We start from the raw sequence: 16,359 nt of genomic DNA, 5'->3' as shown, positions 1-16,359 counted from the left end.
AAAAAAATGACCACACAGTTTCATAAGATTACTTCATTTCATATATATCTGCCCTAACAACTTCCAGAAAATTTCAAGTACCACAACAGGAACTATTTCCTTCCATTACTTCTTCTGCCAGATAAGAACTTATAAACACAAGACCTATTAAAGAAAACATATATAAATATATATATATAATAGACAATCTCCAATCCAACTTAGTGGCACAAATAACATTTTATTCTTGTTATGTGTGAAGGCACCTATTACCCCAGGTGGTCTGAGAATCCCTTGGTTGAAGGCACTGTGTCTTGGACATAGTATGAGCTAAAAAAAAAAATTTCTATTAAATAAAGAAAAACTTGGAGATTCCCCTGACTATCTCAATCATTTGTAAAAATGAAAAGAGGTAAAGACACAATTAAAAATGGTGCAGTCATACAAGAACAGAAAGAATTCTAACACATCCCAGGTCCTCATCATTTTATAGCTGTGAAAACTAAGGTCAGGTCAATTGTTTACCTAACATCACAGTTAGTAGACAGAATTAAGCACAGGTCACCTAAACTTGCCTTTATGAGCTTTACAAGTATCTGGTAATTCTGCATAAATATCACTTATTAAGTTAGTAAACACCTTTCTGGTATGTTGCCTATTCTTTATAGACTTACATCCTACATCTACTTCTACTTGTGCTTAACGTCTTGAAAGTGTTGACAGCTACACTTGGTTTCAAACACAAAAGTAGTATGTGATCTTTGTATTCATAATATAACTAATGCAGATTCTCAGAGTTCATGTTTGTAATGTTAATATAATTTTTAAAATTTACCCTAGAACTTAAATAACTCCCCGGAAATATAGACATTTGGGAAAACCATCATTACTCCCATACAGATACATAAAAAGAGAGGTCATTGTCAGTCCAGATCTCCGCCTTGTTTTTTTTTTTTCTTTTTTAGATTGACTTATTCGAGAGAAAGAGAAAGAGAGACAGAGAGAACACGTGTGCAGGCACGTGCACACAGGCAGGGGGAGGGGCAGAGGGAGAGGGCGGGGGAGAGAAGCAGACTTCCCGCTGAGCGCGGAAGCCTATGTGGGGCTCCATATCTCGACCCTGAGATCACAACCTGAGACCATGACCTGAGCCGGAACCGAGTTGGAAGCTTAACCAACTGGGCCATTCAGGCGCCCCAGATTTCCACCTTGTTTTACAGACAGACTATAAACAAGTGAGTTAAAATGGGTAATTAACAGGTCTTTATGCAAAATATATAAAAGCTAAGAAATATATATTAATGTAAAATTATTAATGTGAAATAACACTATTATTCCCAACTGAATAAAGACTAGGTTGATACAGTTATAATAATTTTTATACCCTGATATTTCTCTTCTTTAATACTACTATTGAGGTGCTCCCCATGACATAAGCAGCATAGTAATGATATACAATAAGGGAACTCCTCTAGAAAAAAGCTAGGTTGAATTACAGTGAAGCCCTAATGGGAAAGATAAAGGGGAAACGGAAGCAGTAACTCCAACTGTATATGCTAAAAAGTCCACTCCAGAACTCCGTACAAACTGGTGGGGAATTGCCCTGGCAGCAGCTTTGGTGAACCGGGAAGAGAGTGAGAAAGCAGTTGGTAAAATACTCATGGAAAAAACAAAAACGTAAGAAAGAAAGAAACAAACAAAAAACCTGGCACTGTAAGAAGTTGATGAATTAGAAATATTAATAGAAATATCTGAAGAATTAGGGGAGATAATTCCTCTATGAGTTGCTCATTCCTTTTTCCTCCCTTACATTCATGCCAATGTATATGACTTTTGAAAAGATAACAGGAAACCTATCAAAGTTAGTACAGCAAAGAAAAAGTAGCTGTTGACTCGCATGAGGAGTTCCAGAAGTGTTGACATCTCTAAAGGTTTGAGGACGCCAAGGCTGCTAAGTTACCAATTAAATCCCTAGGACATTTGCTTGAGTTTATTCAAAAGAGCAAAATCTGTTTAAGACATAACTTTTAAATCACATTTTAGTGGCCTTCCTTCAAAAACCTAGCTGATGTAACTCTGATTTTCTTTGAGCTTAGTTAACAAAGAACTCAGAAACACACAAGCCTCATTCCTGAAGATTACTCCATTTCAGGCAGAGATGGTCATACACATCATGAAGCTTTACAACGTAGCTCTTAAATGCTTGGTTCTTCCTCTCTATGCTCAGAATTAATTGGTTATTATATACACCAATTAGTCTCATTAGACTTTCAAAAGGTTGCCAGGGTGCCTCCTATTAACAAAGGGAAAATTTTTCTCAATGGCAATTTAGAGTTATACTGATGTTATACTGATTATTAAAAGTAAATTTGTTATTGTTCCAAATTCAAAGATGGGACAGAGTAAGAGTTGGGGCTGGGGGGTGGGGATAGAAATATTTTTCCAGGGCGCCTGGGTGGCTCAGTTGGTTAAGCGACTGCCTTCGGCTCAGGTCATGATCCTGGAGTCCCTGGATCGAGTCCCGCATCGGGCTCCCTGCTCGGCAGGGAGTCTGCTTCTCCCTCTGACCCTCCCCCTTCTCATGTGCTCTCTCTCTCTCATTCTCTCTGTCTCAAATAAATAAATAAAATCTTTAAAAAAAAAAAAAAAAGAAATATTTTTCCAGTGGATTCCAATTCTGGGAGGAATCACCAGGAGAGCTTTAAAAATATATAGATTACGGCTTCCTTTCTCTCTTAGTCTACCCCAAGATTCTGATTTATTATAACTGGGATGAAGCTAGATCACTCTGATGAGATTTTCCACAATACTGTACACATTTAAAATTATGAGTCATTTCTGGAGAAAAAGGGTCACACTCAAATAGCTGATGATTCCACTGGCAATTTATGTAGAACTTCAAAATTTGGGAATTGCTTTCTTTGTACTATTCTTTATTTTATTGTATAGTGTCCCTGTCACGGAGAATAAAAGTATTTTTATGTGAGGAAGAAATTATTTTGAGAAATACAAATGAAAAAGGGTGACATAATGGAAAATGTAAACACAAAAAGATCATTAAATATGTGAGTAGAATTCTTAACTTGCCTGTATTTTCACTGACCCCTACAATACTTCTACAAAAGGTTGTCAGTAGTCTTTATGATGTCAAAATGTGCTGGAAATATCATTATTGATGAATGAGGTAACTTATAAAATTAAAAGTTAGATAATAAAGATCACCAATGAATTAATTCTGATTTTTTTCAAGATAAAAACATTTATATGAACTCAGATTAATGTCAACAAGAAGGGAAAAATTACATTGGGTTGTGTTTAAAGATTTTAGATCCCATAAATAAATTAAACTCACTCATACTAGCTTCTTTACATTAAGATTGTGTCTTTTAACAGTCTTCTTAAACACTTATCTCAAGCCATATAATTGGGACTATTTTTGCCACAATCCCACAAAGTCACCCTAAGCTGTCACGCTAAGCTAGTCGTCACCCACTCAATGGTTGAAAGAGGTTCTTTATAATTAAAACTAATAAAAACTCAGACATACGGTGCTGGCAAAGAATATCGTTAAGAGTGCAAGTCATTTATATGAAGATAATTGTTCTAGCCAAGATAGGGTTTGTGAATTCAACTAAGAATGGGAATAGGAGTGTTACAGAAGAAAAAAGTGTTTAAAAAATCATGATTCCATAGAAGCCTCCACATGTAAATAGATATACCTGAACATATTTATTTAGACTCAAATGGGAAATCAAATCAGCAAAAGTTTTTAAGTTTTTATTTATGAGTAGACATTAGGACACAAGAATAGCAAATGTCTAGATAAAGCTTAAGACCTCACCAATCTACCTTATGTTAGTGTGGTTTCTGTTAGTAATGATATATTGATGAAGGGGTTATAAGAATTTATATAAAGACAATTTGATGTAAGTCCTAAAAAATGTTATTGGGGAGGCACATGGGTGGCTCAGTCAGTTAAACGTCCGACTCTCGATTTCAGGTCAGGTCATGATCTCAGGGTTGTGAGATCAAGCCCCACATTGGGCTCCGTGCTGGGTGTGGAGCCTGCTTAAGATTCTCTCTCTCCCTCTTCCTCTACCCTTGTCCCTTAAAAAATGTTACTGGGATTTGCCATCGCTGAATATTTCTAGCATGTAATACATTATACAGGACCACATTATTATGTTGTCATTGTATTTTTAATCACATTATATTTGGTTTGGTGCCCAGAAATCTTTGTGTACTTGGTTCTTGGCTAAGTATCATTGCTCTCAGAGTTGGCCTTCCATTTGGAATCAGGCTGCTGAGTGCCTAGCAGAAGACTCAAGGACAGAAAGGATGACTGGGCTAGTCACCTTCCTCCTACACAACAGAGTTCACCCACAAACCACCAGGGAAATGGCACAGTCACCCATTATCTTCAATGTTCATTTACAACTCATTCTTATAATGCAATTCAAAAGTTATAAAATACATTCCTCTCCACACTTGCAAATAACATTCTTCCATTTTAATAAAGTACACTAATTAGTAACTTTAAAAAGTATCCATCTCTCTATGTACCTTTACAACTTGGTGATAAGTGCATTGTATATACTGAACAAGTATTCTCATTGTCATCAACTTAATAACCATGTGGACAAGGAGAATATAGTGGTGGTTGGGGGGTGGGGGAGCGGGTTCCCAGAGGTTATCCTAGAAGCAGTGAGTCTTGTTCCCTTCAAGATAAAAATTATCTACATAAAAAAATAAAAGCAAAGAACTGATCAGAACTTTCTCTATGAAATTCAATAAAAAGGACTTGGAAAAAAGTTTGTTTTCTACGTAATCCCCTACAAAATCACCTTTCTGTGTCAGTTAAATAAATGTGAATATGCAAATACATTTTGAAGTCCTGATAAAATTGTAACAAAGAATGATAATAAACCATAGTCTATCATTGACATCAACTGCTATATCTAAGGAGCAAATGTTGACTTTTAATAGTTGATTTTCCAAGAAATCTCATGAAATATCTTGACTCTAGATAGAATTCTAGCTATTCATGATAGAATCATAAACTTAAATTTAGTTTCTTCTCAAACACGTCATTTAACTTATTCCCACAGTAATTAAATTCCTTTCAGTTGTAGGAGGGTATTTTGAAGATGAAGAAATTGAAGCATTGACAGATTAAATGATTTACTTATGCCCTACATTCAGTGTAGGTACAAGACCAAGAAATCATTACCTCTTTTCCCAATGTACTTTGGAGCCTTGGTTCAAATCCCAACTCTGCCACATAATAGTTGCATATGATTAAGCAAGTTCCGTAAGCCTGAGTCTCAGTTTCCTTATTTGTAAAATGGCGAGAAATAATCCCTAATGTATAAACCTGTCTCAGGATTAAACAGTACAATGTGTGTAAAGTGCCAGATACAGGGCCACATTGGTACTCAATAAATATTATCTTACAATTTTTTTTAAATTTTATTTTTTTATTAAAGACTTTATTAATTTATTTTGACAGAGAGAGAGGGAAAGAGACAGCGAGAGAGGGAACACAAGCAGGGGGGAGTGGGAGAGGGAGAAGCAGGCTTCCGGCTGAGCAGGGAGCCCGATGCGGGACTCGATCCCAGGACCCTGGGATCACGACCTGAGCCAAAGGCAGACGCTTAATGACTGAGCCACCCAGGTGCCCTTATCTTACAATTTTTATGGGAAATATGAACTCTGGCTTTTTGAATAGTATAAATTAAAATAAAAAGGAAGAATTTCTTAAGCATTACAATGCTGAGAACTAGTCATACAAATTGCCTCTTATGACATATGATTCCAGTGAGTGTTGTAGACACTATGATGAATTGGAGAATGGTTTGTCCATGCTGAGACATGGAAAACATATCTATTGTTTGAAAATAGCTGGTTATCATAAGTTTAAATGAGAAAGATTATTTAAGTATATGCATTATTTCAAGGATGGAATTGTTTTGGGTTTTTTTTGCAGATTATCTGAAATTATGTTTTTCCAAATTAAAAAAAAAAAAAGTATGTGATTGTAGAGAGAATATTATACTCAAAGTCACTTCCTACAACTAAGTCTTAGAAGTTTGTGAGAAATCATGCCTTTTGGCATCCTTCTCAAGTCTAAAATTCTCAGATTCTAGTGTAGAAATAAGACAGTGGACATACAAAGAAATGACTCAACTTAATATAAGCTAATAATTAGAACAGGAATATCCTTATTCCTATAAAAACCTAGAATGTCAATGTATTTTTTTAAGCAAATAAATGTTAGTTTGCTTCAACTAATCTTAATCTTGGTCCCTTTGCTTAAAGGCAAGTTTTATTCTAGCTCTATCATAGTATGACACATATACAAGATACATTTGGTACATATTATATTTAAATATTAGCTACCCAGGCTATATAGCTCAAAGCCTGAACATTTTTATTCTAAGATAAATTCTGCCAATAATGAAGTTGAAACTAGGTCTCCTACTATACAAATATAGCCATTTTACAAAACCAGACCAACTGACCACGTGGTAAAGGGCTTATAGCTAAGCATGCAATGTGTTTCAAGTTTACAGTAATTAAAATTTATTTAAAATGTTTTATGGAGTACAAAATAATAATGCAAAGATTCTTTTAATCAACAGCAAGGTTACAAAAGAATCTTAAAATGAGATCCAAATATGAGGCTGCCTAATTGATTTAATACTTAGTAATTTATACTTCAGTAAAAATCTTTTCAAAATCAGCTTATTTATTTTTTTCAAGCTCTATCGCTGGCTCTTGTCTGCATTGGAGCAGGTCTCATCTGAATTTTGCAAGTAAACAGGTTCATTAGCAAGATACTTTACAAATGGATATGTAAGTGATACTTTTAATCATCACTACAATTGATGTATTTCTTTATAGTTATAAAATGGCAACGGCAGGGGTGCCTGGGTGGCTCAGTCATTAAGCATCTGCCTTCGGCTCAGGTCATGATCCCGGGGTCCTGGGATAGAGCCCCACATCGAGCCCCACATCAGGCTCCCTGCTCCACGGGAAGCCTGCTTCTTCCTCTCCCACTCCCCCCCACCCCCCGGCTTGTGTTCCCTCTCTCGCTGTCTCTTTTTCTCTCTCTGTCAAAATAAATAAATAAAATCTTTAAGAAATAAAAAAATAAAAATAAATAAAATGGCAACAGCAAATAAAGTATAATTTTTAGGTTACTTTCTGGAGATGGTGTTCCAGAGTGCCACCAATAGGTAACTATTCTTTTCTCATTTCTTTATGAACTACCATTCTCCATACCTTAAAGAATAATAATGAAGTAAATTTTTCTTCTCTCAGACCAAATTTTAGAACTGGCTCAAGTAATTATGGGTGGGGAGCTAAAAAATTAATCTGATACAGGTAAAAATCTCAGCCACTCTTTTAGCAAGCATTTGTTGTGCTGTGTAAATACTCATATAATACCACATGCATCTGCAGTAGAAAAGGGAAAAGGTCGGGTTGGTATGTTTAAAAAAAGAGAGAGAGAGGACAAGAACAAGAACAAATGATAGCTATGCCATTATTCCCCCAATTTTCTTTGGTTCTAGCTTAATGGTATTAGCTAGATGTGAAGATCAGACAATCCTGTCATATGACCACATTATTAACCAATGATCTTGCCCACCGTGTTGGATTCAAGCTAAAGCAATGCAGCAACCAAGCAACTGAGATTATAAACAACTCTTGGCACTTCTCCATTTTAATGATGTAGTCTTTCAATTTTAATAAAGTATAGAAAAGGGGAAAAATGAACCAGATACAGAAAGAGAGTGAGACTGAGAAATTTTCTAGGCGAATGCATGGTACTCTAGCTACGTAAAGTTACTAGGTCACAACTGAAGGCTGAATAAACACTCCTGACCAGGAAGTAACATACTATGTTTGGGAGAACATGAGATAAAAAAAGATATAATCACAGGAAATTGCTTTATGTAGCAATGTTCCACTTACAGGATTAGAAACAGACTGTAGTAGTTGTCAAGAAGGAAGCCAACTCCCACAAAAAAAGTATCAATAATACTTTTGATATTATAAAAAAGAATGACTGCATCCTTGAAATAAGGCCTTCTAAAGCTCAGACAAGCAACATTAAAGTTTTCCCCCAGAAGGGAAACTATACTATACTGCTAATTTTATTTAATTATGTTGCCTAATAATAGTCACTTAAGCTAACCAGTGGTGAAATAAGTAGTAAAACTGAAATGGGATGAATCCCTATGTAGTAAGATCTCAATTCAATGTGGGTCCTCAAGTGTCTTTCCAAAAATGAGGCAAAGATAACATCCCCAAAATGGAAAGGTAAACATACCTATTACTGAGGAAGGGAAAAAAAGGCATTGAGCATATGGTTTATTGAGCATCTGGATCCGCAGTGCACCCCCAACCCCGGAGTTATGTTTAACAACAGCTTGTGTACAAATCACTATTTTTATGCTTTGCTAATGTAATATGCCATTTATCACATTCTGAAATTATTCAGTGACCTACTTTGTTAATTAAGGCATTTCCAGAGATCTTCTTCCCCTATAGAACCGGACCACTGGCTAAAGAAATATTTCAGTTCCACCAGGTTGTAAGATTATTTCTATTTTAAAGAAAAGAATATTTTAAAAGACAGAAAGAGACAAGTCTATAGTTTAATGTAAGGGGAATCAACATTTCTTCCCATTATTTAACCTTGTTCTTTTCACCTAATTGCTACAGTCAGTAGAGAAAATCATAAGATTAATGATGGAAACCAGAAAATAAATGAATTAAAATTTTAAAGATGCAGGGACACAGCTCACTGCACCAATATTCTTAGTGCAGTTTCACATAGAACAGTGTCAACCTTCAGACGGGGGGGGGGGGGGGGGGAGAGCAAATAAAACCTATGGTTTATTCTTAATCAGAGATCTGCATCGAATATACAGTCAGTGAGAAGGCGCAGTGCTAAAGATCTAGTAGCAGGGATGAGGAACAAGAAGGGGAAAATACTTTAACCTTCCAACTATAAATCAGCCCTTTCCTTCTACTATGACAAGTGTTCGGAGTTACTTGGAGGAATAAAGCACCTGGCTCTGAGATTGAGTAAGAAAAACGAAGTGAAGGCTTCGCATGCTTAAAGCGAAGGAAATTTGCCCTGCTCAGGCATCTCCTCCCAATGCAGCAAATTTGGACAGGAGCTATAGGCTGCCAACTGAGCTTGGAAATGGTGCAGCGGAATGATGGAGGGAAGGGAAGATGAAGTTGCCAGTTCCGAGGCTGGATGGTTCTACACAGAGCCTCAGAGGGAAGGGGTTAAAGGGATGCTCCTCATACCTTTCTTTTCCGTTCCATACGTTCCCTGGGGATTTTCCGTTGTTTTTTTCTCTCTTTCTCAAGGTTTTTTTCCTTTTCATCCAGGTCGGCCTCTCGAACTTTTTTAATAGAAGCAGCAGCGTGAGCCATTTTGCAGAGAAAATCAGCAGAAGCAGCTACCGCGGCTCACTTTCCACTCCCCAGCAAGCCAGGTGATTTTAGAGCTAGATGGAGATGTGATTTTGCCCACCAGGGCAATGGCTGGCAGCCAGAGCACTCACGAAATAATCCACTCCGCCCCCGAGCTAGGTCATAATCTTGCTCCAGCCTCTGCAGCACCCATAATTCACCAGAACGTACCAAGGTCCCAGGCCAAGCCCCCCAGCAGCGCACACCTGCACACAGGCAGGCATAGGTGAGCGCCCACACTCGGAAGTGGTCCCAGGGGAAGGCGGAGCACTAGACTCGGAGCTCTTGAGCAGTTGGGTGGCCGCAAGGGCAGGCAAGCATCCTACTAGTTGAAAAAGCCTTCCTTAGACACACATCACCAGTTGGAACAGTCTTTGGGGACTCCTCCAGACAGTCTGTGTCTTCCGACTGGAGCCAGGAAGAGGCCACGTCTGTGGAACTGCTAGGGGCGTGGGGAGCTTACGGCTGCTCCCAACCACACCTCTATGCAGGGTGAGAAGAAAATGGTGCAGTCTCACTAAATGACTCGCTGCAGCTGCTGCCGCTGGTGCTGGTGCTGCTGCCACGGCAGCCCTGCTGCAGCGCATGACAGGAATTCCTGCCTTTTAAATCTCAGCCCTTCCCTCCTCCAAGGTTCATCTCAAGAAAAGAAGCAACGCCGCCGCCGCCGTTCGGGGAGCGCACGAGCACAGCTGGAGTGCCTTGCCACCGCGATAGCAGTACCCGGGTGAGCGGTCTGGGAAGGGCTGGCAGTCGCCGGGTCCTCGGCGCCTCATTTACGGAGGCTGCATTAGGGAGCTGCATGAAGCTGGGCCTCCAAAGGAGCTGTCAGTGAGCGCACAGCGTAATCTGGGCTCAGCCAGGTTATCCTGGGAGAGAGAGGCGGCCCTCACAAGAGGCGGAGGGGGGCAGAGGTCGAGAAAAGGCAGAGAGGGAGGCAGGCGACACCCAACACCACTCTCCCTCGTTCTAAGAGGCACACGGGTACTCACTATTTCATTACCAAAGGCTTTTGTGAAATACCAAATTCACCTTAAGGAATGTGATGAAGTAAAGTGGGATTAATATTTCTAGATGTTCCTGTTTATATACCCAAAAGGGAGACACCGTGAAAGAAGAGGATACAACTTGGTAACTCAGGATGAACCCAGCACTTGATCAGATCCAAAAGTCAGTCAAAGGAGAAAATAATTGCTACGGCACGGGCCAGCCTGTATGGGCACCGTGATGGTTCACAGGGCAGTTAACTTCCAGTCAGCACTATTATTAGTTTCTTATGTATGGGAAGCATAACCCTCTCTGACTTACACAGCTGAGGACTCATCTCCTTAAAAAAAGAAAATCAGGGGTGCCTGAGTGGCTCAGTGGGTTAAGCGTCTGCCTTCAGCTCAGGTCATGTGCTGGGGTCCTGGGATTGAGTCCCACATGGGGCTCCCTGCTCAGTGGGCAGCCTGCTTCTCCCTCTCCTTCTCCCTCTGCCTGCCATTCCCCCTGCTTGTGCTCTCTCTCTCACTATCTCTCTCTGTGTGTCAAATAAATAAATAAAATCTTTTTAAAAAATCAGCTTCTATTAACTACCTGGTCTGGAAAATCTTGTACATTTTTGCAAGGAAACACATAGACATTTAAGCTTCCTGGGAAGATAATATGTGGATTTGGGGAGGACTCCTATATGTTCTTAACCAGGTGAGTCATTGCCCTGCCACTTGATATAACATAATTGAAACATTTTCTCCCCTTATGTACTTGAAGATAATCAGCAGTGATGGTGTCAAAGCAGTCATTAAGAATGAAGGTGGTTCAGGGAAAAAGCAGTGAGACTGGAGCTCAGGGTGTTCTTAACACCATCTGGCATTTTTTTCTTCTTCTAAATACTTTTAAAAAATGTTTACAACTAAACTAGTCTTTTTTGATTCATGGATGTCCTTTTAACTTAAAAACATGTGTCCCAACAAAAAATGTGGCTGAGCCACAGACATACAGTGGTTTCCCTGTTAGTGAGGGTGACTCTTTTAGGACAATGCCCTTCCCCAGTCCCTTTAGAACCTGTTCATTCTATATCACAATATATTCTCCCCTTGTAGATTTCCCAAAAGGAAGGTGGAAAATCACAAGCACAGCTAGAGAAGAAAGTGGGGAGTACCTGTTGTAAAAACAAAACAAAACACAAAGAAACAAGAACAACAACAAAAAACACACAAAAACCACAAACAAACAAAAACCCACATTTATTTCATTACCCTTTAATGAGCTCTATAGACCTACTTATAAAATTGAACAGTATCAATTGAATTATGTTGTTTTCTAATGCCAGGGAAATTATAAATTTTTAAAACTTTAATCTGATAACAACAACAAATTTTTAGGCAGGGTTAATAGTCTTAGTCCCCAAGATTCACTCCCTCTTTCTTTCTTTCTTTCTTTTTCTTTCTCTCTCTCTCTCTTTCTTTCTTTTAGTAAACTCTACACCCAACTTGGAGCTCAAGCTCATGACCCCGAGATCAAGAGTTGCATGCTCTACGGACTAAGCCAGCCAGGGGCCCCTCCTTCCCTTTTTCTACAACAGTGTCTGACAGCACCTTCTTTACTTTGTCTCTTGAAGAAAAGGTAATGAATCAGGTGTTACTTTGTCAGGTGTTAGTTTGGCTGACATAAATACCTCACACAGCACGTGACTGCCAAAACTTTAAAAGCAGTAATTACACTACTTCGTTTATATATTCTCATCATATCTTTAGATGCAATGCAGAGAAGGAAAGTCACTGTGTTTTTATAGTTAAGGACACTAGAAGGCAAATAACTCACTCCAGATAACTTTCCCAGGACAGTTTGCAATGGCAGGAGGGCCAAGTTTAAGTACTCTCAAATCAGCCCACCTCAGAGAAGGAACCTGCTCAAAAAGCCCCATTGCGGGCTCTACTACTCTAATCACAAGACAGGAAATCTCAGACTGGTATGAATATTTTTAAATAAAATAAACCGACCAAAGTCCTTTCTTAGTGCACAATGTTTCATTTATCTTTTCCCCCATTATAGAACACACTGCTTCCACATGAGATGGACAGCAGCACGGAATCCTCTTTGGAGTGCCAGGCACATTAGACGTTCCTACGTAGTGGTAACGTTGTCTCTCTACGACTAACTTACTCAATAGTAAGCTGTTGAGAACATGAGTTTTTAAAACCATACCTCCTTGTAGATTTGTGTTGCTCAAATTTTCCTATGATTTCTATTTGGAAGGAAAAAAAAAATCAGTGTCAGTCTATCTGAGCAAAGAGAGCAGGACGCACTCACCAGCTGACCTCTGCAGAGACAGGGCACCAGGTTCCAGTCCCAGGAGCTCCCAGCCATGTAAAGGACGCATGCACCACATTAAAGGAGTCTTCCCATCAAGCTGCCCGCAGAGATATAATACTGGCTGAATTTTAAACTTGTACCAAAATCTGCTTCCTTCCACAAAGCCTCTTGGCCATCAATGGAATAAGCTTGTGTCTGCCTTCAAAGTAAGGAACACAGTGTCGTTTACATTTAAACTTGAGAGCCAGCCTAGATAGATTGCCCTTCAGAGAGGACATACTTCATTTGAAAGACAGGAGAGAAAATGGCCATTTGCTGTCCTCAGTGTCCAGCACTCCATTGATCAGGATCCAAAGAAAATCCTCCGCAGACATCAGGCATCAGTCAGGGTATCGTTCAATAACAACTGAGCTAGCCATATGCAACTTAATCCCCCTTCTCTCTCCTAGCTTCACCCAGGAGAAGTAGCTATGCAATTAAACAGCATATATTGTCACTCCACCACAAATGGAGTGTGGGTGGTAAGTGCGAAAAGAAGCAGATGCACCCCAAAGACAGTTAAAGCATCACCTAATCGGGGGAAAAAAAAAAAGGTCTGCTCACTTGAGCTATGAGCCAAGAGTTCATTCTACTCAAGTTCAATGGTGTTTATCTATATTTGAGGATGCATGTGTGTTCTGAGACTCTTGAATGGTCAGGGTAAAGTAAACCAAACTGAACCAATGACAGCATTGAGATCTCACCCCCACTTTGTTTTACCTGAAGCCAAATACAAAGGCCAAATTGATGACACAAAATTAATAAAGCAGAGCTTGCTAATACTACTTTCTGTCTGTAACAGTTTCTGTAAGGAGGGGATTTGATTAAAATTAGAATATCCAAATGGCATAGTTCTTCTACTTCTGCCTGAGGAATGGAAGCAAGGACACCCCAGTTCCAAGTCAAAATAAGTGGATTCTATAGTTTAAAATGAGGAAGCAGAAGCGGTCTCAAGATCCCCACCTTCCAGCCTCTGAAACAAGCTCTTAACACTTCTGAGGTTTCATAGAAACTTTCCAGCTAAGGGTGCCTGGGTGGCTCAGTTGGATAGGCGTCTTCCTCCAGCTTGAGTCCTGGGATCGAGCCCCGAGGCAGGCTCCCTGCTCAGCCGGGAGTCTGCTTCTCCCTCTGCCCCTCACCCTGCTCGTGCTCTCTCTCTCTCATTCTTTCTCACTCTCAAATAGATAAAATCTTAAAAAGAAGAAAGAAAGAAAGAAAGAAAAAGAAAGAAAAAAGAAAGAAAGAAAGAAAGAAAGAAAGAAAGAAAGAAAGAAAGAAAGAAAGAAAGAAAGAAAGAAAGGAAAACTTTCCAGCTAATAACAAGGGTAAGTACACAAGAAGCTTCCCTCTGGAGATCCCTTTACATAAAGAAGAGAAAGCCACATGAAGTGTAGGTCATAAATAGCATTTTGTCACCATGGACTGCAGCCCTATAATGACTGTGAGGATGGTCAGGGGATTGCCAGCAGTAGCCACATCTGCAATGAGCAGAGGGAAGGAAAAGCCACAGTTCACAAGGAAAAGAGAGACCCAGTCTATTTCTTCCTGCATCCCCCTAACCCCTATCCTCAGCTCCATTCATTCATCCCCAAAGTGCGAACCCAGGTGACCAAAAACGAATATGCGCTAACCTAGCTTGTGTAAACTGGAGTCAGCCTGTGTAGACAGGCTTGGATTGACTCATTGTGAAAAACTCTTCTGACAGAAAATCCCTTCATTGAGGCTTCTTAATCAAATTTATTTTCTCTGTGCTTACTTTGACAGGAAATAAAGAAATAAACTCATTCAGAAATTGGAAAAGCTTCACAAGGCTAAAATCTGTCTTCCTTTTAATTTACTATATGTTATCTTAGATTGAAAGCCTGGGAATTAATATTTCCTTTCAAAGATACTTTGTTTAAATTAAACTTTTTCTCACTGTCACTCCTCACCGCATGGCATCTATCTCTGGTGCCACCTTTTTGTCAAACACAGCAATTGAGGGCCTAATGTGAGCCAGTCAAGAAGCACCAGGGATCCACTAGTGGAAATGATAAAGTCTTAAAAATCCAGCTGCTATACGTGAATTATTTTCAGACTTCCTACAACAGCTCAGTCACTATGTACAATCTACACTGACTATAACTACAGATGTTCAGATCTCAAATAGAAACCTGCTTCACAATCTTCAAATGCGTGACCTCAAGTTTTAAACCATTTCTACATATCTTTAAATGTCTTCTCAGGGCTGTTTTCTTCTCATAAATAAACTGTTATTCTGAAAAACATACTAATCTTGGATCAGAGAGACATTGCAGTTAAGCTCTAACTCCTGTTGACAATTTATTGTTGTGATTTAAAACACATATAACTTGCCTTTTAAGTTTGTACCAGCTTTTCATAAAAACTCGGGGCATATTTCTTAGCCCTTTTATTTTGGTCAAATAAAAAGCACAAAATTGTGGTTAAGATGTAAGCCTGTCAGTCCTGAAGATCCCTGAAGACAAGATTTGTGTGCCTTTTATCCATAAATAAATTTTTATTTTTATTTTTATTTTAGGAATTGTATTTTTACTCAGGAGTTATAGGTTAGTAGTTTTAGTGTCTCAAAAGAAACAACTTTATTGGTAATGGAGAGAGAAGTTGGATTGATACTTGAAACTTTTACATTTCCATAATGTGAATAAGAAGTGCTATTGGGATAATGTGATGGGCCATGTTTTAATTAGATTCTTTACAAAAGGCAAAGATGAATTTTTCTTGATGGAGACAAAACTGTTTTTTAATGGTTACCTGTTCATGTATTTATTTTATTTTATTTTATTTATTTATTTATTTATTTATTTATTTATTTATTTTTATTTAAATTCAGGTTAGTTAATATCCAGTGCAGCACTGGCTTCAGGAGCAGAATCCAGTGATTCATCACCCACATACAACACCCCGTGCTCATCCCAGCAAGGGCCCTCCTTAATGCCCAGCACCCATATAGCTCATCCCCCCCAACTACCTCCCCTCCAGCAACCTCAGATCGTTCCCTGTAGTTAAGAGTTACCCATGGTTTGCCTCCCTCTCTGTTTTTATATTATTTTATTTTCCCTTCCCTTCCCCTATGTTCATTTGTTTTGTTTCTTAAATTCCACATATGAGAGAAATCATATGGTATTGAGACAAAACTATTTTTAATTGTTATCCTTTATGTGACTCCAAATTTAAGCCATGTGTCTCTTAAATTTTTGTGAAATAATTTATATTTGCATATAAAGGAGGAAGGCTTAAAAGCTAGTAAATGTGGGCTTTAAATGACTAGGTTATTAATCCTATATTTTTATGGACCATGGATTTATAGCTTTCTTACTCAGCATTCCTGGCCAGTAAATTATTAGCAAAAACATCTCATTATTTTTTCAAAATTAACAATAGAAAGATGGCAAAATGTAATCTTAGAGTATATCCAAATCTGCTGAAAATCAAACCTCAAATCAGTGACAGATGTTTCAGATCTCCAGTTTTCCAACCCAGTGCCCTTATCACTAAAACATGGCCATAAACACTTTTGGCAATTCCTAC

General features: G+C 38.7%; 1 protein-coding gene across 38 annotated transcripts in view; it reads right to left on the bottom strand.

The window, feature by feature from the left end:
* Nucleotides 1-16,359, bottom strand: part of ANK2 (ankyrin 2) — a 633,020-nt gene that overhangs the window by 237,230 nt on the left and 379,431 nt on the right. The window contains exon 1 of one of the 38 annotated variants that reach the window (XM_032401026.1): nucleotides 9,307-10,291. The exons of 33 other annotated variants lie outside the window; for them this stretch is intronic. In XM_032401026.1, coding sequence (XP_032256917.1) covers nucleotides 9,307-9,435 — 129 coding nt within the window. In that variant the 5' untranslated portion in view covers nucleotides 9,436-10,291. Of the gene's footprint in view, nucleotides 1-9,306; nucleotides 10,292-16,359 lie in introns of those variants that run through there. 4 more of the 38 variants (XM_032401054.1, XM_032401044.1, XM_032401047.1 and 1 more) reach the window with 4 other exon arrangements.

This window comes from Phoca vitulina, unplaced genomic scaffold (assembly GCF_004348235.1).
Source record: "Phoca vitulina isolate PV1807 unplaced genomic scaffold, GSC_HSeal_1.0 scaffold3, whole genome shotgun sequence".
NCBI lineage: Eukaryota > Metazoa > Chordata > Mammalia > Carnivora > Phocidae > Phoca > Phoca vitulina.
Note: the sequence above shows the minus strand (reverse complement) of the source record. Positions and strands in the feature narration are given on the sequence as shown.